Raw genomic sequence first — 25,814 nt, 5'->3', positions numbered from 1 at the left:
TTAAATTCAACTTGTTATCCACTTATTTCAATAATTTTCATTCGATATCGCAATTCTTAACGGATACACAAACTGTATTCGTAAATATTATTTTTGCATTCTCGTGTGCCGCTTTAAACTGATGAAAACTAGATTTTACAGAATCCAAGATGACATAAGTATCTCAGCTAATCGTCTGCTCAATGTCGGTGTTGTTAGTAGGAGTGGTACTAGCGTCTCGTGAACGTAGATCCTGTCTATTGATGGACACCGAGATCTCAGTACCGAAAATAATGCATCTACAAAACGGCGTCGAAATTCCGGTCAGTTGTTTTGGTACAGTGGCAGTTAAAAAGTGCGAAGGACGCTGCATGTCACAGGTCTGGCCAAGCTGGATTCACTCTGGTTTCAGAAAGGTGATTAATTATTATTGGGTTTTTTTAGAAATCCTGCGTTCTTGAGTATTTCATGTCTAATAAAAATATGATTAATATACGTATTCCAAAAAAGATGATCCTTTATCGTGCACCCATTTAGCACCTTTTTTCCATTTCTACAGTGTTGCCTCTGTTGCCATGAACACCAGATAGTGAAGCGGTCAGTGAATTTAGAGGGGTGTTTGGATGGACTTGGAAAGAATATTCCTGGATACGTTAATTTTTTTACATGGAACCGTCGCAATGTGGTTGCCTAAAATGTTCAGCGTAAATGAAGGAAACGTGAAATGGCCAGGATGGCGTGAAATTAAATCTATACTAATAAACAATCATATCGCTTTCGATACTAAAAATACTATATATTTACTAAAATATCACACGATTTCTAATGAATATAGAACAGAAAATAAAATATTCTCGTAAAAATGATAAAAACCTGTCATATGGTATAGTGATATGGTGTAATTTCAAATAATATACGAACATTTAACTGGACTTAAAGATTAAAGATCTTTAAGATTTGAATGATAAGTGCAATCTACTCCTCAAGATCAAATCCTTTTTCTTGAATTATACATATACGAATAAAACGGTGCGGTATATAGTGATCATTGCGAATAATGTTCGAATTGATAACTGGATTTTTTATTTAAAACACACAGAACAAATTGAAGAACACAGTTGAATTGAAGAATAAAATACTCTGGAATTTATATATGTATCTGCTGAATGTGGAATGGTAGGTAGGTCTTCTGCGATTCATAATATCTGATGATGATCCTTCACTCAGTCGACGGAAACCACAGCACTGCAAATCATTGAAGCAAAACATGCATGCATTTCTATATATAAACCTGGCACCAAGGGTTAGTATTGGGCTGTTGTGTTGGGGAAGGTTTACTTGCTATCGATGTGTATAACAAGTGCCGAAATCATTAACAAGTGATATCAGAAACGTCTGTGTTTCCATGAATGAATTTTTTCCAATTTTCTCTGTAGATATGTTATAAACTTATCGTTCTTGTTCATTAAACAACGAGTTTATCAACTGTTTATCGCTATGGATCGCATCCGTAACCTCATGACAATATATCTTGAGTTACTCATGGATTATCGTTCTGCAAGTCAGTGGTTCTTGATTCGGTAAGTTCAGAGTCTGTTGATTCGTACGCAGGGTTGTTTATAACACTCCGTTCTTGTTTTATTTCCGTTGTAGTTCGAGCTTTTTCGTGATGTCTTCTCAGTAAATACGCTACAGTTCCTGAAATACACTTAACAGTCTTTGCATAGCATCCTGTGTGGTTTCTTAGTTAAGACATGGGTGGATTCAAGGCGAATGGGCCCCTCTGAGTTTCTCACCAAAATGTTGACAAGATATCTACCTAAATGCTTAAGGGGCATCTCAGAAATCTCGAGAAAAAAAACAACTAGGTCTTTAATCAGAAGGATGTGTTCCATGACCCTCCTCTCAACTCCTTTTTTGGCTTCACGTCAGCGGGGCTCACATTGTTCGGGTATCCATAATGTTTCTTGTATTGTATTAAAACTCATTCATGAAATAAAGGGCCATGGTCTATTTCAAGAAACTTAAAATAAAATCTATTGACGGAAAAAGATGCCCATCATGTGTTGATCCGCAAATAATCCTCGAACCGCCCCTGATAATTTTGATAATAACGAAGCAATCTCAATGACAATGCATGAGGTGTCTTACCAACAATAGTTATCACGAACAACAATCCAAATCCTAAACCAACGCCAATGTGGAGCTTAAAATCCTATGAAGGAATAAAGAAGTATGTGATAATCTATGCGTCTGAAGAAAAAAAATATTTCGAAGAAGAGTTACATACCGATCTATTTTGACAGCATATCTTACTGGGATCTGAAAAAATATACATACTATGTACAAACAGTTCTTAGATCATAAGAGTAAATAGGCAGGCCACTTGGAAATAGATGTTTATCACAACAACATATCTTCACTGTTAACTAACGGACATCGATGTGTAATTTTTCTTGAATTTTATCTTTTCCTGTTCTTTAAAAAGCCGCATCAAAACCTTTGACGACCACGTTTCACTATGGCACGGTACCTTGACACGATGTTAATGAGGGCGACGCTTGTTCTTGAGTGGTAGTACCATTGGGACAATTTCTACATGTTGGTAATTCATCTGTGCGATACTGCCCGATGGGGCAGGCCTCTGCAAATTGAATTGTGAAACACTTCAAATATTTTACTTATATAAGTGAGGTTTCATTAAAAACGTAGCAATAATGGATGAATAAGAAGAACATAACGATCATATCGAAGCCTACCGCAGAGGTACACTTGATGGTTGCTTTGTTCATATCCTGCCCGGCAGTACGTCCATACGTCAGACATGACGAGTGTGCTACGATCAGCTACGTATGTCTTCTGTGGAAACGTAGCTGTCACGTCTTCATTTTCTACAGCTTTTCTGAAGTTGTCAATGGCAAAATATATCGACATGCGCGCGTTATCGAATGTTCTGGACAGATTAGCGTAGGGTACCGAGTTGTCGATCAGACCCAGAATTGGCTTAATGAGTTGGAAGCTCATCGTAAGGTTGTTGTTTAGTAATTCTAGTTCGACGCCTGGCACGGCTACGTTGTTGATAATCGACGTAGCGAAAGCGTGGTGCAATATTTGCTCGTCGGTCAATGGTCGTTTCTGCCTTGCTGTTGACGTCTTCAAGAAGTATCCGACCATCATCCTGACAGCTGGAGACCCTAACTGTATTTTTCGCACTAATACCGTCGATCTTCTTGAAGTAACATTGCCGTGAATGTTCCGGGCTTCACACCAGTACATACCGGAATCCTTGGGCGAAGGCTTACGTAAGACCAATTCACCAGTTGCTTCAAAACAACGACCATCAATGCCTTCTTTATTCGAAGTGCACCATTTTATCACAGGTTTTGGTATGCCGGTTACACCGCAATCCAGTTTTACTGCAGGTTCGAACCCTTCGGGAACAGAAACTGACACCAGAGGTTGTCTAGTTATAGCCGGTGGATTTTCTACGGTAACAGCAGCAACAACTGAAGTGATATTTGCTACGATATTACCAGTTTGGCATTGATAATTACCGGCGTCTTCCATACTTGCATTTTCTATACGCAGGTCATCAGCAGTTGTATTAAGAACGGTACCATCTTTGAGCCAGACAATACCGTCTGAAGCACGACAACTCAACACTAAAGTTGCACCCTCAAGAACTTCCTTAGAACGAGGAGATACCTTGATCTGCGGAGGTTCCACACAAAATGGATTTGTAGCTCTCAGCTTATCCAGTAACTCGATGATCTTTGATGTTGAGTTGTATATTTCAGTAACTGTCATGCTCTGATTTGTATTCAACAACTGTAGGACCATTTCTTCTACTTCTGGAATGATAAGTTTTGCCTGGTCTGCTCCATCTTTCAACCGCGAATCAATTCCAGAATATATATCGTACAGTTCTCCAAATTTCACCAAGACACAATCGGCGAATCCTTTGCACACGGATGTCGAATACTGATCACTGGTCACGTTTTCCATTTCTGCTTTCCACGAATCTAGTAAAGGAAAGTTATCCAATTGGTATGAAACATCATCTGTTGCAGATTCGGCTAAGTCCGATATATTTTTAGTTGCCTCTAATTCTTCAGTTTTCAAAGCCTCTTGCAGCATAGCATCAAGTTGTTCGCGTGTCATATTGAATTTTTCTATCGCTTCTGTCGTGTTGATACCCAGTGATTCAAAACTATCTTCCTGGGTCGGTTGCTGCGTTGACGCTGCCCGTTTTGAAGCGTTTTTCGAATTCTCTACATCAGTAAAAATCTCTTTTGCGATTCCGTTCAGGATAGAAACCACTGATGTAAGGAACAAGTCGACCTCAGTAACTTGTTTACATCTTTTTCTGAAATAAGCAATACGTAAATCCGTCGCCTTCAAATCCTCCGCTCTTATATTACCAGCTGATTCCTCATCAAATACAGTATCAGTAAACGATAATGTTTTATTCGTCAATAGATCTTCAAAACCTGAATCATCTTCAACGCTGCGACGGAACCGATTCATCTGCATGTTTGCCTCAAATAACAAATCGCGTTTGCGACGTTTTCCAAATCTAAAAAGGTTTACGAGGGCCTTTACCATTTCACGCGCAACCTCCCAAATGGTCGCGAATGGATTCCGGAAATTGATACGAAACCTCGCCGTATGCCATCCGGTATAGAAAATATTCAACTCACACGAAATGTCGAACACATACTGGTCCTCGATGGATAATTGAGCAGAGAACCCACATTTTTTCATGTCAACCGGCAAATTCCTGATAACGAACGTAAACAGATTTATGGCACCTTTGACAAGCAATTTTACAAAGCCTAGAGATTCCTTGCTTGCTTTTAACACAACTCTAGCTGCCTTAAGTGCAATCCCTGCCAAATCTAAAGGAAGTTTAGCTAAGTCTACAATAATTTTGGACTTGTCTACGACAAAAGCAGCCACGCGCACAGCAGCCTTAGCAACATCCATTGCAAGTAGAACTCCACGAACAATAAGTTTTGCCACTTCAAGAGCGAGGTATGCTGCAATCCGGACCAGACTGCACAGTGCATTAGCTATTAAACACACAGGATTGGGAATGCTGAACATGCAACTAGTAAGAGAACAAATCGGGAAACATAAGTTAACAGATACCCAAAATATATTGACCCTGATGCATTTTATACGGCATTTAAATCCAGGAATACAAATCTGTTCGCAAATCCTGATTCGACAGAGCCTATCGACTTGATCCTGTGCACGACCAAGATCGGCAACGACTTTCTCAAACGGTCGCTTCAGATCATCCACTTTCTTTTCAAGTTGTTTTAATTTTTTGACAGCGTAATCGAATACTTTCTTCGCTTTGTTCATTTCGGCTTTTTTCTCATCGAGCCAATTCTCTGCTTTGGACAACTTCGCATCGGCAATGTCAAAAATTTCCTGCGCTTGTGTCAGTCTCTTGTTAGCTTCATTTCCAATCCTTTTAGCTACATTAATGATCGCCTCAGAAAGACTTCCTTCGAAAGAGTTGTCGCCACCGGGCAAAAACCAGACTTCAGCTCTCACATTCATTTTCTTCCATGGAACATCTACGGTAGAATTGATGATCAACCGAACTCGAAACAGATCCCATACTCTCAACTCTAAGCCAGTGGTTATCCCAGCCTTACTGATGTACACGTCGACTTCGGAAGTGATCACTTGAAAAATCTTCAAACAAGCGGTGATACGGATGATGAAATTTTTACTTTCAGTTCCCATAGCCAATTCAAAACCGCCACCAAAATTTACACTTAGCCACCAATATATCTGTTTTTTAACGTGGAATATGGCGAGACCTCGTAGTGCTGGTTCACCTTTCAGAAGCTCGTAGACTCTTTTGTAACGGCTGCATTCACCGAGAAAATTCGTCGAGTATACCACTTCTAAGTCCACCGCCCCAAATTCAATACTGAACACTTCAATCGTTGTTCGATATTTCAAACCCCAGCCAGACTTTTTGTTCATCACATCAGTCACCTGCTGCATGATTCTCCTCTGCAACATTTCAACTTTGTACTTAACGTCTGCTACTTCCCATTTGATCGAATTGATGACACCTTCTATAGCCGTTTTGATCGGCATCTTAAGTGCATCCGTGAAATGTTCAAACGATAACTCCACGTCCTTCACAAATTGACGGATTAAGGCAAGTGCATCACTAAGCTTAGGCAGATTGAAAAAACTGATTTCTTCCACCATTTTCGATAGATTTGCCTCTAGCATATCGACATGGTTCTCAAATTTGTCGTAGAACTGTTTTCCAGCAGCGGTCGCTTCAGCCACCAGTTGTTTGGCGTGGTCTTTAATGGACTTCGCTATACGCGATGCTCTTGTCTTCAGATCGAGGATATCGCGGCCTATGTTGATCGGTTTTGCTGTCAGTATTGCATTACGAGGATCGTACGTTAAAAATGCATAGGCGATGTGGCGATTGGTGACGGCAAACTCCCCGATGACTGGAATGAAACTGAAGGGGTTCACTTCAAGTTCCATGGCGAAGAAAATGCCCGAAGGATTGGCTCTGGGGGCGCACATCTTTCTTTCATGCAGCCCTGAAACAGAGGTACAATATTCATCGACCATTCAGTAAACGTCTCACTTTTAATCATCAGTCTCGTCTCATTCTACATACCACCGATCGAGGCGTACATTGATGAGTCGAGTACAGCAGCTGATGGGAAATGCAGCGAGCGAGGATTTTGAAACAGTTCGAAATTCAGAGTCACGTTGAGAACGGCGTCGAGTTTTAGATAGCTGTGCCATTCTTGTAAAAACACGTGCGTCAGGAGCTACAGAAGAACGCGAATTAATAACATGCAATATAAATCGAATAGAATGTTTCATCTTATGTATGTAAAGAGAGAACGAAATTTTACTTACTTTTTTAGGCGATGGCACCACGGCGAAAAATTGGCTGTCGGCATTCGCTGCGATTCGCGTAAAGGACTCATTTCTGTGATAGATGAATTCTCCGGCCAACCAAAGACTAGCAGATGGATCAACACTGCAGGTTTGCATAGAAATAGTTTTATGATTGTATTGAAATTATTATTAATGAGACTGATCACATTAATCACGGATAAGGAAAATGATAAGGAACTTACGGATAAGGAATAATTTCATTACCGGTCCAAACTCGAACACTCTTAGATTGAAGTCGCACCGCTAGGTCTCTTGTAAGACTGATGCCAATTCCTTTGACCTTGATTTTCAATCCGTTAGTTATATCAAGGCCGTCTAAGATATCACGCGATCCTGGTGGAAGCATTAGTACCACGGTGCGGGCGGCATCTTTGCATATGTCGACGATAAGACAAAATTTCTTGCCTTTTAGTGGTGAAAACAGGTTCACTGTTTTGTTCAGAATGGACATCGAAGCACCAGATTGGAATTGGAAAATGCTGTAGTAGCGATCATCGTGGATTGGGGCTCCTTGACAAGATAACAGCTTCTGTGTGTCTTTGCCGAGCATGAGGTCTGCTTTCATGTCAGCGAACGTCAAAAGAGGCATTTCTTTCTCTGTCAGACGTATCCAAGCTGGCAGCTGTTCGTACAGCGACAGCAAATACTGTCGAGCAAACGCGTTGCTGTACATGAGCTCGCGAATATCCTTCGAAGATAGCGGAATCTCTAAGCAGTTCTCCCTATCTCCTAATACTTTCTGGCCATCATCTGCTTTCAGGTTGGAGCTCACAAATGCCATCTTGAATCCGTTGTCCGATTCGTCTACCAGTAGACCGATTAATGATACCGGTATCGCTAACTTTCCACTTTCGGCAAACACGATCCCGAATGTAAACAATACGTTGGAATTCGATTTCAGACGATACCACGGTGAACTTGAGGACAGGGAAAATGTCAGTTTATTCGTGCCATCTGGACACTTTGCTATGTCGATCTTAAAGCACCCCTTGGGTAGAGTTTTTCTCGGTAGTTGTAAGCGAGTGAAAACATCACCTGCAAGAAGGACCAGCTCTCCTAACCCAGGAGCTAGTCCAAATATCGGCGAGTCTATTCCGGATAGAATAAAATCCACCCGATGCCTCCCTTGCGCCTTTGATATGACATTGAATATGGCCGAGGTTTTGGGATATTTAATAACGACCTCAATTGGCGAGAAAATCAGATTCTTTCCAACAGGTCTAATGATTAATTCATTTTTCGGCTTAGCGTAGACGATTATTTGACTTGGAGTATCACTGTTTACAACATCAGGCATATCTACAGTCACCAAGCCTCGGTGACATGTATTACCAGTGAAACCAGTCGAGCAGCTACAATCAAATGTACCTGCAGCAATGGTGCATACGCCTTTATGAAGACAGGGATTTGGATCACAAGGATCTGAAACATTTAAAAATATTGCAATATAGATATTTTAGATTCATGGAATGTGAGCTAGAGGGAACGATACAAATACATTGCACAAGTAAACGAATAAGCCCTTAGAAACCTCTAAAGCAAATCGATGAGAATTGAATGTGTCTTTAAGGAATGTCTTGCCTTTGCATGTTCGTTTATCGGAATTAAGTACATGTCCAGCTATGTTACAGTCACATGTAAAGCTGCCAGGTTCGTTTATACAAAGTTCACTGCAGTTCCCATTGTTGGTCGCGCATTCATTTATGTCTTCAAAACAAAAAGAATTTTCAACGAATTTCTGAAGATTCGTATTAATATCTATTCATGGGCTATCGGAAATGTCTTACCGGAACATGATTTTTGGTCAGCACTATTGAGTTGGTAACCTTTATTGCAATCGCAGCGCCATTTTCCATGTTCGGAAATACACCTATGCTGGCACACAGTGACTCCATCGCAAGCATCTTCATCTGTAATGAATGTCATGTTTATTGCTACGTCAAGACGCCATCAATAAAGGATGAATGGTCAATCAGAATAGATTGAATCTTTCTAACCTGAACAGGTTCTGCCGTTTGAATCGAGTATCTTATTTCCGGAACAACTACAAATATAACTTCCCACCGTATTCGTGCACTGTTCTTCACACGAACCCAGATTGACGAGACATTCATTTATATCTGAGTGGAAAAATCAAAAGCACTTAGCGCAGAATTTAATTTCTAATGCGTTGTGAAGGTTAAGGCCGGAATTTCTCACAGAATAGTTACACGTCTCAATCTACATAACCCTACTATAGATACAATACAAAATATAGCTGCAAAGCAGCGATATTGGGTATTCTGCACAGTCTTAGAATCCTGTTCAACGGTCGATTTCGACAAAGCATTTGCCATTACTAAACATCAGCCATTACTAAACAGGCTATTAGGAAACAGTATCAATGATAGGTCGCTCAAATGGCTCAGAAGTTATCTCTGAACGAAAACTTGTGGCCGAAATCAACGGAACGCCTCATCTTGGAATAAGTCGGTCTAACTAGTGGAGTCACGCAAGGTAGTATCCTAAGTCGTCTTCTGTTTAATGTCCTGACAAATGACATACACAGTAATCCAAAATATACCAGACTGAGTAAATTTCCAAAACGACCTTAACACGCTGTTTGACCAAAAAATGTAATGTTCCGACAAGAAAATCGTGTTCGAATGAAAACAATTCTGTTTGATTGAACAATACGCTTTTTGTTTGAACCAAAACATTCTTCATTCTGACAAATAATGTGTTCGAATAAAAAGCTATGTTATTGTTGAAATGAAAAACTTTTTGTCCCGGCAAAAAAATTTGGTTGAGCGAAAACAATTTTTTTCGAACGAATGTTTGAATGAAAACAATTCTGTTTGATTGAACGAAATGCTTAATACTTTTGGTTCGGAGAAAAAAACTTTTTACAATATACTTGTTCAAACGAAAAACTTAATGTTCTGTTCAAATTAAAACGATTCTGCTCGATCGAACGATTGTTCCCACGAAAAACCTTTCGGACGAAAAAAAGTTTCTTCAACTTTGTTCAAACGATTTTTTCAAATTGGTTCAATCGAACAGAATATTATTGGTTCGAACGAAATGAATTTTGTTCCGACGAAAGAATTTTCAAGCGAAAGGACTTTTGAACAAAAAAAGATATTTATGGGGCTCCGCAGTAACTTAAAGCCGGACGTAGGTCGGCCTTGCGACGCGATGCGATCCTCGGGTTGCATCGCAAGTTTCGGTGCAGGTCGGTTGCGATACGATTGTCAGCGACAGTGTGCGACTAGTTTCTGCCAAAGCAAGAGCGCGTAGGTCGGTTGTGACAGTCGTAGCGTCGCAGAAAGTAGAACACGTGCGACTCCTTGTGACTGGCGTTGCTGACAGTCGCAAACCGTCGCAAGAGAGCGTAGGTCGATGAGTCGTTGTGACACAATCGTTGCTGGCGGTCGCAGTGAATGGCGTCACAGTGAGTCACAAGCCGTCGCAAGGCCGACCTATGCCCGGCTTAAGTCATTAGGAATTAATGAAATACCAGTTTCATTTATGATGAAAAAACTCAAATGAAAAGTCTGGCTTATAAAGCTGTCTGCTCAGACGAAATTTTCAAAAAAATCGTCATTTTTGGCAATAAAATTGATAATTGTGATTGATCGTTGCAAGTCAGAACCAGTTAATCACTAATTAACATGCATGTAGGCCTATGTATATGCGAAGGCCTAACATGCGGACAGATTGGTCGTAGGCCTATCGAATGACAACCCTCCTAAATATCGTAAATTTTGTTTTGAAGTTCAATCCAATGAGTCCGTTAATAAACGCAACAATTATACTGTGTTTGTTTGAGACAGTTAAGGTCAGTACCGGTAGGCCTAAAGCCTTAAGGTCGCGTAAAACTCGATAAACACTTCAAGCGACACAGCGAACGATCTCCTTTCCCCCACAGCGAAGTCAAGTGTGAGTCCAGCATACGGATAGGAGTGTGTTATATACTTGTTGCATATATGTTATATACGTGTTATATTGTGCATTTGACAATGATCGGTATGTACTGTAGGAAATATAGAGTATTGATGGTATTGATATAGAGGTTGAAGCCCGCGTGCGAATAAAGTAATATATTCTTTTATTTTGATACCTCGTCGACACAACAGCTTTTCTCTGCTATATCTCTTCGGTATGTTTAGTTTAGGCCTACGACTCCCCGGTACACTAAAGATTTATCTTAGTAAATACACGGTTAATTTAAACTAACTGCTTGAAACCCGCAGCCAAACCACTGGTAGTAATAAATCAATTTGTACTCGATTAGATTCTCATGATGAGGAGAAACTCGCAGCTGATCCCCGGAACGACGATGTAGTGACACACGCCGATTCGTCGATGTTTACGACTCGACAGGTTTTTAAAATCTAAAGTAGTACATTTCCTGTGTATCTGTAATATGATTTGATGAGGAAAATGGGCTATTGTTAAAATTAATGTTTGCAGACCGCGGCTGAATGTGAAGTCTGCGGCAATAAATTAGTTCATTTATACTTGAATTGATAATCGAAGTGACAATCGGCCTGCGGGTTGATATCGGGATGACGACTCGAAAAACATGTTGCCCCATTGAATGGGGCTAAATTTTCGATATTTACGGCCCAACAGTGCTTTTGTAATGATTCGTGAAAAAAAAAACGCGGAGTATTTGTAGATCTCAGTGAGCTGAACGATATCATACGGATTGTATCGACAACAGCGGCAAGGTAACAAAGCCTTAGGTCTTTTAGTGAAAATAGTGTGACATAAAATAATAATAATAAGAAACACGCGAATCTCAATAGGGTTTTCTGTGATGTAACAGAAAACCCTAATTAGTAAGTTCATTTACCTTCACAATCAGATGTTCCGATCAACCGGAAACCTTTGCGACAGCTGCATTTGAACGAACCTACTGTATTTTCACACTGCTGGGTGCAACCACCATTACCAGTCAAACATTCGTAGAGATCTGTAACCAACGTATTTAACCAGGTAAGTCGGCGATAAACGTCGCAGTGATTATGATTGAGAGAAATACATACCTTTACATGTCCTCTGGTCATCATCAAGAGTAAAACCTTTTTTACATTGGCATTGATATGAGCCGTCTTTGTTAATGCATATGTCAGAACAACCGCCATTTCCTTCTAGACATTCGTTCTTGTCTGGTACATGTACAAGAATAGACGTTATTTTAGATAGCAAGAGGTTGTAAACGAAATTGAAAGGGAAAGAATCTTTACGACCTAGAAAACTATGGGTCCAAGGAAACTACGTTAACAGTATGCATAGCTACCAAAATAATAGGGAAATACTAAGATATTTCACAATTCAATGTCCTCTGGTGACCATATACAACCACCAAAACTGGATGACCCCCCAATTCATTGTCAGAAAATGTATCAATGTGACATTGCTAACAATTATCAAAAAATGTGTAGAAAACCTGGAGATAATTTTCTTAATAAAAAATTTCCCTATCTACGATTGAGGACTAATGACACTAAGATTGCGTGATAATCGATTGATGGAAAAAGTCTCAGAATTCCGTTCAAAGTGACACAAAAAGGTCACGGGACTACCATGTCTAAACGACCATTTTTCTTATATCGGTCGGACCTGGAGGATACAAACATTAGAAAGATCAAGATAATCGATTTTAACGTCTTCAAAACTTCCCCCTGAAAAAAATGCTTTAAAGTACGGATGTCGGTGACTATTAATCTTGAAACTTGATTCTAACCGAGCCAACCTTTGGGCTGATGTTTCTAGGCTAGATGCATGTATAAACCACAATCGAAGAAATCCATTAAGCGTCTTCAAAACATTCCAAAATAACTGGATTCCATCTATGGGCAGACGCACAGACGATCGAACATATGGGCAGACGGACGACGAAGTTAATGACTAATGTTCTTACCTAAACATGTTTTGGCATCAGGTTGCAGCTCGTAGCCTACATTACAGGAACACGTACGCCCACCACCAATGCGGGTGCAGGTATGTTGACATCCACCGTTATTATCAGCGCAAAAATCCATTTCTAAAAAGATTTGAGATGAAATGCCACGTGAAGATTAAGATACTTAGGTCATCTTGATCATATTGACTTAAAAATTTTCAGACCGACTTACCAACACAAGTATGTTTGTCTACGCTAAGGATGAATTCAGGCTGACATTGACAAACGAAAGAGCCGTGTAGGTTTTTGCAAATTTGTTCACAGCCACCGTTGAACACTTTGCATTCGTCTATATCTAACGAAAATTAGTTTAAGTTTAAAGTTATTTTATGTGTTGATAGTATGAATAGGTATCATCAATGCATAAATGAATTTGTACCTGCACATGTCGTACGGTCGTCTCTTAGGATATATCCTTCGTTACAGGAACAAGTGTAAGACCCGCGACTGTTTGTGCAGGTTTGATTACACCCTCCGTTTTCCGTAGCGCATTCGTCGATATCTAGGAGGTATTCAATTGATGGAAATACGTCATTACACACGCAGATGGATATAAATCGGATATGATTGCGAAAGCGACAATAAGAATATGCAAAAAAGGAAGTTTTCTATCCGGTAGTTTATCCGTAGAAAACATGCTTATTCGTAGACTTACCAGCTCTAAATTTTCCCGTGATGCAAGGGCTAGTGAAGCCCCCTCATCAATGTATACTATACTACTACACTACATTTCAATGCAAAAAAGGAAGTTCACTTCATCTTGACGGTTATGAGAAAACTGAGGAAAACACATTTTGACACCTACCATCGCACGATCTTCTGTCAACATCATTCAGACGGTATCCAGTGCGACAATGACACGAGTATGAACCGATAGAATTACGACAGTCGTGTGCACAACCTCCGTTTAATTCTTTACACTCATCGATATCTGAAAAATGCATTATTCACAGAGATAAAAAATCAGTTTTGATCATTATGAATATAAAGTTTAAATCGAATTCTAAGATATCCAGATCCATATGTGATTCTGAAAGTAAAATGGTTCGTATACTCACCCTGACATACGCGTCCAGTTTCATCTAACTTGAAGCCGCTTGGACAAACGCAGTGGTAAGATCCGTTTGTATTAACACACGTATTGGAACATCCGCCGTTTTGCACTAAACATTCGACGATATCTATCGAACACGGATATTCATTTAAAACGAAATTTATGCAGGGATATAGTTTTCACAATCATGGATGGAGAAAATTACATAATGAGGTATGTTCAATTATACCTAAATCTCATATTCCCATATAAGCGGTGTCGTATGGTGGATGATAAGGGGCAAACAAATATTTCCAGACAAAAAGTAATTTCGTCAAGAAAAGTAATTTTCCATCGAAAAATATATATTTCGTGAGTGAATATAATTTCGGTGTGAAAAATGAATCGCCTTCAAAATATGTTTTGTGAGTAAAATATTTCCATCTCAGAAATATTTTCCTATGTCTACATAAATCTTTGGTGTAAAAATAATTTTAGATTTTCCCGCTTTCACGCGCTTTACATTGATTGCGATACAACTTCGGGCGCAGCAGTGTTTGTACCGTTATGTATGTAGTGTGTTGAACGGGACCTTGTATACGTTATTTTGGCTCTTTTTTGACGCCTTATAAAACGTTACCATTATGAAACCTAAACAATGTTGGGAGGTCTGTAGAGTCAAAATACATTACTTTTGACAAAAAGAATTAATTTTTTCCTAGCCAAAATTCTGATAATTTGGGGCCGATTTCCTCGATTCAAACCGACGGGTCGGGCATGTTTCCGCACTAATTACCACCTAAAAACATCTGAATAAATGTATCCCAATAAATTTAATTGAATTGAATTGGCAGAATTTCGTTTTTGGGCATATAACTTTTCTTCATCAGAACATCTTTAGATCAATAGCTAAGTATGAAAATAATGCAAACATACACGTCATTCTAAGAGATGGTTATGTATGAAAACATGGTTTTTTGGCAAAGTTTTAATATCATGACATTTCAGTAGACGGTTAGAAACTTTGATTGACATCCAATATGGCGTTGTTGACGTCGCGAATCGGCGATTTTACACGCGCTTTAGGGCCCAAAATATCTAAATTTAACCAAGTAAAAGTAAGTTTTTTGGGTCAAAAGTTACTGATTTTGAATCCCTAGACCTCCCTGACAATAAATATGCTGAAATAAACATTTTTGGGAGGGGGGTACGAAAGTGCAATAGCGCCAACAATGTTAACAATTCAGCGTCATTTTACAAGCGACAACCGTTAAACGATGTGCAAAACGTAACAGGTCTATGTGTACAGCTACAAGCTATTTGGAAAAATATTATTGACAAAGATGTAGAATGTCTTTCTGTGATTATATAATGAGCTCTATTTGAACGCCGAAATGTTATATTGCATTGAATATCATTAGAAGACGTATTGTAATAGTAATGGATGTATGATTATATCAGAAGCGGCAGACAAAAATCGAAATGATAAGTAAATCGGATTATTCGGTCAAAATGGCGGATGTATACACGATTTGGAAGTCTGAAAGACCCTGACATGGGAATGCTGGTGGAATGACGAAGCTATCTACGATCTGTGTAAGGCCGGCGTGAATTTCATCGGCGGCTACAAGCCGTCAATATAAAAATGTGTAAACATATAATTTCAATATTCAAATGTTACAGAAAATATGTTCGATATAAGGGGTATGCAGATTTCATGAGATTAGCAATTTATAATAGCAAAGCTCTCACATACGGCTCCGCGTCCTCTGATGGCATGTGGCATGTGTATTAGGTGGCAATTCAATTCAATTCTTTATTGATCCTTGTTACCTATAAAATTCCCAAAGTCAAAAAAGTTACAAATTTTAAAATAAGAAAATACAACATACAAAACACATGCGTAATTCATACAGAATAACATAAACAAGTTTTTTTAATGACATTATCGAGTTACTGCTAAACCGGAACCGGGCCGGCTGGCTAGGCCACACACGGCTCCGTAGATCGCAGACATCAGACGAGCCTTTTCCTCAACCATGGAGGCAATGGAGTTGCGCAGACCAGTTTAGAGGCAAAAGTGAATGAAGTCGGTCGCAAGTTATCAATTATTGACAATTCTCAATAGAAAACCACTACTCAGTCGAGAACACCTCCGTATCACATACCCAATCGCCAAATCTCATAATTCCCCAAATTTTTCAAAACTTCGATTTCAAATTTGCAATTCCACATTAGCTTATCCCAAAAATTCTACATTTTTTCGCAGGCGTCAAATAATTTATTAGAATTAATTTTCTTGTTATTGATCTGCGGAGTCCATTACATTGACCAAAAATATTTATTTCTAGATGACAGGATGATGATGGAGGTCTGAGGAGGAATCAAAATCAAGAGCCCTAATTTTGATTTTGACAGTACAAAATTTATGATATTTTTGGCCCTAATTTGTGTTCACATGGATTCGATGACAGCACCACCATCTCACCCTACCTAACATTAGGTCACTAGGAGGACTCGTCACGACATTTTAGGATCAAAACCAAAGCTCTACCCAAGTACCCTGATTCATGTGTGAGGGCCGTGCGGTATCCCCCGTGGCGAATTTATTTTTCACTAGAGACCATATCTTTCGCCAGACGTAAACAATAACAATGATAAACCCACATGGAATGAAAAAACTGAACCTATACTCGAAAGAAAAACACATAACCGTACTTAAAGAAATAAACAATTACTGCATCAAAAATAAAACTTTTTATAAGTCAAATTGTATAACAATTGTCAACTATTGTTTAGATTCACCGTTGGATTCACTGCATGAGTTGAACTGAAAATCGATGATAAATTGCCCATCATTACCTTAATAAAAATAAAACCCAGCTACGAAGGCCTACTGATGCATAGGTCAGGTCAACCAAAATAATAATTTCTAAAAACGTCTAGTTCTGTGACAGCAATAAGTAATGCACTTCAAATTAGAATTCAGAATGCATCCATCGAAACAGCATAGAATACTGCTCTATTTCATCGAGGAATCAACGGAACAATAGTTCACTTCTCATCAATTAATATGTTTGCAGGAAATCTCAAAATAGTTCTTATGATAATTATCTTTATCAGTTTTTCAATCTGTTTAAGGCGTCTTAGAAAATGCGATGTTGATATCAAAAATGGGATTTGACATTCTCGCACTGCTTGAGTATCGGCTAAGCAACTTTTAACTATATTTACATGTTTTACATTTACCTATTGTTTTTCCCCTTAAAACCCTCGCCCTAAACCTAAGCCTACTCTAAACCTAACCTAACTCCGACCCTTTGGACTCTATAAACATAAACTTACGCTGTGGACTATGGAAGCCCTGAAACGACATTACGAATTACGTTTTCTGGACTCTCTATAGAACGACTTTTTAAAAAGTCGCCATTTTCTATCGACAATCAAGATTGGGATCATCCAATAGCCGCGGGTTTCATTACTGCGCATGCGCGGGTCACTTGTGAAAAATAAATTCGCTGCCCGCATTTTGAATTTTTTGCTGTAGTATGTTCAATCTACGGAAGCCCCTAGGTGACATATGAGATAATTTTTTTCATAATTTCGACTTATTAAGTCGAATTTCGACATAATAAGTCGAATTTCGACTTAATAAGTCGAATTTCGACTTAATAAGTCGAATTTCGACATAATAAGTCGAATTTCGTGTTAATTAAGTCGAATTTCGACATAATAAGTCGAATTTCGACTTAATAAGTCGAATTTCGTGTTAATCAAGTCGAATTTCGACTTAATAAGTCGAAATTCGACATGAAAATAAAACTCGAAATTCAACTTAATTAACTCGAAATTTGACTTAATTAACACGAAATTCGACTTGTTATGTCGAATTTCGAAAGTCGAAATTGTGAAAAAGTTTTCTCGTATGTCACCTAGGGGCTTCCGTATCATGACGAAATTATTTTCACTCACGAATATTTTTCGATGGAAAATTATTTTTCATGACGAAATTATTTTTTCTCTGGAAATATTTTTATGGCACTTATCAGCCACCATAGTGTCGGTATCTGAGTATCTTTTTCAACACTGATGTCATCAAGAGTTACGGAGCCCCGGAGGTGACACAGTGGAAAATAAATATGGATAAAATCTTTTTCGTTCGAAGGAAATGTTTTTCGTGGGAACGAAATAACCTTTCGTGGGACAAAATGTTTTTCGTGGTCTTGAAAAATATATTCGTTTCTCAACAGGACACCACCGGTGCACCGAGTCGATATTTACCTGTACAACCTGTTCCATCCGGGTCTAATGTATATCCATCTCGACACTGACACGAGTACGACCCGATGCTGTTGTTGCAGATTTGCGCGCAGTTTCCGTTATCGGCCAGACAGTCATCAATATCTACATCAATCAATCAAGGAAGAAGATAACCGAATGATATTTGGTTCGAGAAATTAGTTCTAAAACACTTGATTATTGTATTTCAAAACGTGTGCGATCATTGGCAGAATCGACGCGATAGGAGGAAAAGATCATTGCGGGTCCCCGAGATGATACGTACCCAGACAAGTTCGTTTGTCTGTGTCGAGTTGGAACCCGGAATTGCACGAGCACTCGAAACTACCAGGCGTGTTTGTGCAAATATGGTTGCATCTTCCATTGTACGAGTCACATTCGTTTATATCTGATAACAAAAATTATAAACACCGTGTTTTCATAAGGATCATTATATCTAATTGTAACGTAAAATGTAATTTCCATCGACTGTGGAATATTTGTGTGTTTAACTATTTATTTAAATTTGAGGTTGAATGATAAGTTCCGAGTTTGATGTATCAGTTAACTCGTACCGATGCATGTTTTGCCGTCTGACTGCAGAAGATAGCCTGGTTTACAAGCGCATTTAAACGAGCCGCGGTTGTTGATACAAGCATGCTGACATCCACCGTTATTTGTTGAACATTCGTTGATATCTACGAAGTGGAGAAAAAAATGTAGAAATCTTCAATACAGACATGCAAAGCGTAGGGCCATTAATGAAATAGCTTGATTCTCCCCAGTTTAATTTTCCGCGCGCGTCCAAATAAGTAGAAAATAGAAATAAAATTGTGCATCCCGCCTCCAGAAATCCGTTTTCCTCTCTTTTCCACCCTCGCGATCCTACTCAAATCTTATTCTGGCAAGTGAGAATTATTGGAATTATAGAAAAATGCTTTTTTACTCCCCTCTTTTTTAAAGGGAGGAAAAAGTAAAACCTGCCACCCTCTTCACTTTTCCAAGATGGGCTGATGAGAAACAAAGGTATATTTTGTCTGGCCTAATAAGATTCGTGTCGAAAACTGATAATTCTTTTACCTTCACATCTTGGTTGGCTGAATCCAACTCGACAAGAGCAGTAATTTGGTTTCAGGCATTTTCCGCCGTTTGGACATATCGTCGATGAAAAACACACCGCTACAAAAGATGGATAGGTATTGCTGATAGGCTTAACAAAACACTGTCAAAAACCGTCTAAGAAGTACATGACAAATGAGACCGAATTCTTCATTCAGTATGGGAGCAGATAGTTTATCGTTTTTCGGAGTACGCCGGAAAGCAAGTTATGGAAGAGTAAGAATGCTCTTTCAAGAAGATACCAATTTGATTATTCAAACGAATGTATACTTACGTGTACAAGATCGTCTGTCATAGTTCAGTTGAAATCCGAAGTGACATTGACAGTAGAAGCTACCGATAGTGTTGACGCATCGATGTTGACAGCCACCGTTATTTCGTGCGCATTCGTTTATGTCTAAGAAATGAAAAATAACAAACAACGAAATCGGATTTCGAAAACCCAGAAAGTTGCAAAATGAGCCGGACACCTATTGGCCTTCCCAGCCCTCCAATTCGTCCGACGTGTTGCTGATGATGAAAAACAAATTATTCAATGAACGAATGTTTGATAAGAAGGGCAAAACCAACGTAAATTGGCCCAAGTTGATAAGCTACCCATAGTTTGACGCTGATTTATCATTTTGTATTATCTCTTTTTCGAATATCATCAAAAATACATAAACGAGGATGCATCTTTTATTGATACATTGTGAGGCTTTGAGTAAAAATGGCATGAATTATGATCATAGAACCCATGATATGGAAATATTGAGTTGTTTTGCTATTCAACGCCCTTTGGTGACTATACTATAACCAATGAACTTGGCTGATATGTTAAAGATGCCTTCCAAAAGTCAATGACAAGGCATACTATAAGGAAGCTACAGGTTTTGGAATTCAAGCCAAAATTACCAAAGGGCAAAATAAAGGCCATAGAAAAATGAACAAATTTTCTTTCGCTGATGGATCCTGGGGAGGAGGTACAATGTATGAAAGCTCAAAATAATTGATTAAAAATGTCTTCGAAATTTCATTCGGGTTCAAAAATATGTTAAAAGCGTTGATTTAATCCTACTGGGCCAGTTTTTAGGGCGAATTTCATTTAGTCAGAATTATGGTTTGGAAATAGTCAACCACGGGATTGAGTAGTTCGGACCTAGTTCCATGATAGCTGTGAAATGCCCTTCGACCGACCGTGTATTCGTTTCTTAGCTCCGAACACCTAACCGACTAACTACGAAAACTGAAGTTCGCCTGGACTGCAAATTCGTGTAGGGTATACATGTATGCACAAACTATCAAGGCAGTCCATTGAGGTGTCTTTAAAATTTCACTATATCTTTGTTCTGTCAAAAGACAGCTATGTTAAAATGGATAACAATGCAGGCCCAAGTCCATCCAATAATCATCTTTAATCGATTAGAAAATACACTGTGAAAGGTGAAAAAAGGTTACAAGATCTTACCATTACAACGCGGCGATGAATATCCCGCATGACAAGCACAAACTCCAGGTTGACTACACGAACCACGTCCTTGACATCCTTGCGGGCAGAGGGCTGAAAATTGCGTTCAGACACATTACGCATAAATGAAAATTCTATGAAATTGATGCTCAATTGAAATAAATGGAAGAGTCGCGATCACACGGAGACCAAATTGGCACGGGTCAGGCCGGAGTGAAATTTGGCCCATGTCTAATTAGAGGGCGCGTTCACGCGTGCACTACTCACTGGTTACTAATCAGTTGCAATTTAAACGCAATATCATTTGTACCGTGCTAAGATTTGACTCGGCCTGGTCCGACGTTTTCGGGCCCATTTGGCACCCATGTGAGCAGTTGTTCCAGGCCATTTTCGGCCCGGGCCAAATATGCTCGTGTGATCGCAGCTGAAGCTTACGTGTATAGCAACGACTACCAGCCCAACCGGCACAGCATTTATAACAGGTGGATGAACGATAGCGAGTTACCATTCTGCAAAAAACCATTGTTGAAATTATAAAAGGAAGTTAAAGATTTTACGATTTAATATCAAAGTAAATGAACATGTTGACTGTGACTGTGAAAGACTACAGTTTGCGTATACCTGTATCTTGTGCAACGTGCCCAGCCAAATAAGCCACAACTTTTCGTGTATCTCTCCCGCACCTGATAGGCCTGCGGACAGGCGAACGAGCATCTGTTACCGAAAAACCCGCTGAAAATATTTTGTAGTTGTTTTGAGGTTAACATCAAAGCAATGTCAAGATATCTAAACGCTAGGTATTTGCTTGATTCGCAAAGTTGCTCTTCAACATTTTTGCGACGCAAAATAAAAGCGGTTCGCGATTCAGCTTCGATTGCTCAGGTGGTGGCACATCCTTTCCAGTTTCGGAAGTCAGGCAATAAGTTTGCACTTTGTGAACCGAAGAATCCTCGAACCAGAAAGCAGGAAGTATTTTGAACGCCACAGTCGTCTGAGTAATGCATGTAGACAATAGAATTGCGCAATGAAAATGAATAACAAGAAGTCTATATATAGTCTAGATATAAGTCTATAGAAGTCTAGATATCTGGACATTTCGTAAGCGGCCTCGGTAGCTCAGGTGTTGCTGCGTCCACTATCAGTCCCGAGTGACAGGTGGGTTCGAGTCCTGACGGCTGCTTACAGTGGGCAGACAACACATCAAAGGCCGTCCCGTCGTGAGGTTAAATGAATAATTCAATAGTCTTGGGAAAGCCAAACAAAAGCCAAACGAACGAACAAACATGGAATGAAATGCGCAACAGAAATGAACAAGAACTAAATTTTATGGCTTGCTATGGACAAAATTGGCTGGTGAATGAAGACAATGTTTGCCACCAATATCTTTGACTGAAATGATAGCAAAATCTGTCAAATATAATGTTATCTTGCTGTATAGCAAGATGATTAATATTTTTTGAAACACATCCATTTTTCAAATAAAATCGAATCAAAACCAGCTAGTATGATTAATTGGAATTTTAAAATAAGGGCCACGTGCATTATTTGGTCGAGTAGAAAACAAAAACTTAAGTTTCCAAAAATGAAATTTACGGTGCAGAAAGGAAAAATTATATAATATGAAAAATCTTCTAGCGAAAATTCGTGGCGCAAAAACCAATTTGTTTTGCTCTATGATTTTCGTTTTTGTGCAGTAGCAAAAGCGAGAATTAATAGAGCAAAAATGAAAGTTGGTTTTTGCTAGTGCGCAAAACAAAATTCATTGCGCAAAAAACGAAAAAGGCATAGAGCAAAAACAAAATGTTGACGTTTCGTTTTCGGTTACGCACTGTATGTTATTTATGGTGGCTTCCATAATGTAAAGTTCCTGGTATGCAAATCAGAACGCCAAAACGAAAAAACATGTCGAATTTTCTCTGAAATTCTGTTTTGGCGGGCCAAAACAAAGATTTTTCCGTTTAAGTGCCAAAACAAACTTTCGTTGTGCCATAAAGAAAGTTCTTTGTTTTTGGCGAGCCAAAACGGAAAGTTCGTCTTTTTCTTTCTTTTGGTGGCTCGCCAAAACGGGTTTTTAGAAAGAATTTGAGGGTTTTTTCGTATCGGCGTTCTGGCATTCTGGCGCCCTCATTTAACTACCAAAAACGGAATTTCTTCGTTTGGCAGTTACAGTCACTGAGTTACTTAAACTTTAACTGAAGTCGCTAATAAAACATCGACAAAATGTGAAAATGTAGAAACGATTTTAGAAAAATCAGGAAACGAATTTTCCGCGTTTATCACAGTACGGGCTATGGGATTTTATCATGGTATGCCATTAAAATCTCAATCTTGACCACGACTTTGCACCCTTTAGAGTGGGAAAAGTGCAATTTTTAGGATCCAATATGGCCACCAGTCAGCCATTTTGAATGCGATTAACACAAACATCAAGAGGATTCTTAAGCTTTTACCCTACACCATATATGAAAATTGCACCCTGGGCGAACTTCGGTTATCGGAGTTAGTCGACTATAATCGAACTAAACGAAACCGAATGTCCGTTAGTCGGAACTATGGTCCGGAAATGGTCGACTACGGGATTGAGCACGGTCTCTATAGTTCTGACCCATTTCCAAGATGGCCGACACTGTGAAATACGTTATGACTGACCCATAGTGCGTTTGGTTATTAGTTCCGACCATTATTCGACTAGTTACGAAAACCGATGTTCGGTTATCGGAGTTAGTCGCCTAAAGTCGAACTAAGTAAAAGCGAATGTCCAGTTAGTCGGAACTATATTCCAGAAATAGTTCGGAAATAAAGCGCATTCGATTATTGGTTCCGACCACTAGTCGACTAAATACGAAAACCGAATTTGGCCCATGGTATAGGAACAAGTATTCTAGACAATGTCCCTCCGCACCCTGAGGGGTAAAAAGTAGTCTTGTATTATTTTCCAATAACAAAATAATTTCCGTCGGTTTTCCAATGAACGGATGAATGTTCGCAGCTGGAAGCGGGAAGTATTTTGAACGGTACAGTCGTCTGAGCGTCTGAGTAATGCATATAGACAACAACATTGCACAATAGAAATATATAACATGAACTACGCAGTATGTCTGGTGAATGAAAGCAATGTTTGTCACCAACAGCCGCGATCCCACGAGCGTTTTTGGTTCGGGACAATTGTTCACACGCGTGCCAAACGGGCCCGGGACTATTTGGCCCGGACCAAATTTGGCCCAACCAAAAACGTCGGACCAGGCCCGAGCCAGATTTTAGCACGAGACAAATGATTGCGTTTGAATAGCAACTCGTACCGGAAATGACCCGCTTCGCTTTGAGCATTGTTTAGTATCGAGTGAATGGTTTGCGTGTGAACGCGCTCTCTAATTAGGCACGGGCCAAATTTGGCTCGGGCCAAATCGTCTTCGTGTGATCGCGGCTAATATCTTTGATTGGAATAACACAGTTAGCAAAAGCTGTTTTTGTCAAATCTATGTATGAAAATGATGCACGTCACACATTTGTGCTGAATTGTAATCCAAAATTCAAAATTACGACCAAATATGATCATAATTTTTGAGAATCGCAATTGAAAAATATAACTTTTGTTGAAGACGTCATTCAAATATTTGCTTCGGGATGTTTAAATCGTAACAGGAATATATTGCAGGATGATTATTTTTTTTTTTGTTACACATACAGTTTCCATGAATATATACTTCGGATCTTGCCTTCAGTCGCAATCATTGGCGAAATTTCGGAATAAGCTTGAATTCAATTTTACATTTGACTGAATATGATTAAATGGAATTTCGGAAAAGCGCCAATTATGGAGGCTGATAAGTATCGCGGTTGATGAGGGCCTCGTGAATTATTTTTCGTATGACCTCGATCATGGAAAAACGCAAAACGAAACTTATAGCGCTACAACAGAAGCTTCGTTTCTGCGCCCTTATAGCAAAGACGAACTTTCGTTTATGCCGCGCAAAAAATGAAATTTATGGTTCAAAAAAGGAAAAATAATATAGCAAAAGCGAATCTCTGAATCAATTTACGTTTTTTTTGCGAAAAGTTCGTTTTTCGCTAGGGTGCAAAAGTAGCAAAAACGAAAGGATTCGTTTTTCTACTACGCGAAAACGAATAATAAATATAATTTTCAGCAACTTATGTACGGTGTCTTAAACGAATGTTATCGTGTTTCTTAACTAGTAAGATCTTGAGAGCAACCCATGAAAATAAGAAAATACACTTGGCTAGTTTACGAAAAGAACTTAGATTTTATTACAGGGCTTGCGGAACATTTCATCAAAATCTTTATCTTGACCACGACTATATCCATATAATCTAGTTTCACTTTATTTTCACAGCAGAAAATTCGTTCTTATTCAAAGGAATTCTTACCTACCTTGAAACTAAATGTATGTCGAGTCCGGTAAGTACTACGGTATTGAGGATGAGAAACTCACCGATCTTCATATTATCTTTCTAATAGAAAATACATTCATTCCAGCATTAGAATTTTGCGAATGAAATCAATAATCTTACCAGTGTTTGTAGAATAGACAGAGGCAAAATCGTAAGCAATATTGCCTAGAAGGACATTATACAAACTTAGGAAAGTTGAAGAAATACTTACAATTTCTTTTCCCTATTTCTTTTAATTCGGCTTTTTCGATTTTGGCATTTGCCGAATTTATTTCGCAGCTATTTATGATATGTTATTTTTCAATCTGCCGAACTGGTTTGTATCCAGTTTACAACTAAACTGTCGACAAATAATGATATTCAAATCCTATATGATAAAGCGCTATTGAAACGAGTCATTACCGAACTCGGAAAACCCAGTCCTGGGGTATGTGCCTAGTGATACTTTTTTTATACTATTTGAATGCGCATTGTTCCAATGTGTTTTCTTTTGCAATAGGAGAGATATTTCGTGAGGTATTTTGTTATTTACTATACGGTGGAACCTAGACAGCGAACTTCATGGGACCAGAAAATCCGCCCGTTATAACCTATAGTTGGTTACATCCAGTATTAAGTCATTCAAATTGTGT

The 25,814-nt window shown here is 39.0% G+C and overlaps 1 protein-coding gene across 2 annotated transcripts; it reads right to left on the bottom strand.

The window, feature by feature from the left end:
- Window positions 1-756: 756 nt before the first annotated feature.
- LOC141906735 (uncharacterized) lies at window positions 757-25,516 on the bottom strand. Of its 2 annotated transcripts, none has more exons than XM_074796042.1 (28): window positions 25,394-25,516; window positions 25,163-25,242; window positions 21,394-21,504; window positions 21,208-21,281; window positions 20,773-20,865; window positions 19,600-19,722; window positions 19,287-19,385; window positions 18,782-18,904; window positions 18,493-18,615; window positions 18,210-18,332; window positions 13,954-14,076; window positions 13,701-13,826; window positions 13,275-13,397; window positions 13,068-13,190; window positions 12,854-12,976; window positions 11,976-12,098; window positions 11,783-11,902; window positions 8,940-9,062; window positions 8,730-8,852; window positions 8,524-8,649; window positions 7,125-8,364; window positions 6,901-7,024; window positions 6,653-6,809; window positions 2,739-6,572; window positions 2,513-2,623; window positions 2,270-2,301; window positions 2,131-2,194; window positions 757-1,677 (listed from the first exon to the last, which is right to left on the bottom strand). In XM_074796042.1, exons 2-28 carry the CDS (start codon window positions 25,231-25,233, stop codon window positions 1,520-1,522), a joined length of 7,893 nt encoding a protein of 2,630 aa, XP_074652143.1. In that variant the 5' UTR covers window positions 25,234-25,242; window positions 25,394-25,516; the 3' UTR covers window positions 757-1,519. The 2 variants fall into 2 exon arrangements, with proteins under 2 accessions (XP_074652143.1, XP_074652144.1); XM_074796043.1 differs by having other exon boundaries at window positions 757-1,668.
- Window positions 25,517-25,814: the final 298 nt, after the last annotated feature.

Source organism: Tubulanus polymorphus, chromosome 6 (assembly GCF_964204645.1).
Source record: "Tubulanus polymorphus chromosome 6, tnTubPoly1.2, whole genome shotgun sequence".
Taxonomy (NCBI): Eukaryota; Metazoa; Nemertea; class Palaeonemertea; order Tubulaniformes; family Tubulanidae; genus Tubulanus; species Tubulanus polymorphus.
This window is presented reverse-complemented; position numbering and strand designations above follow the sequence as displayed.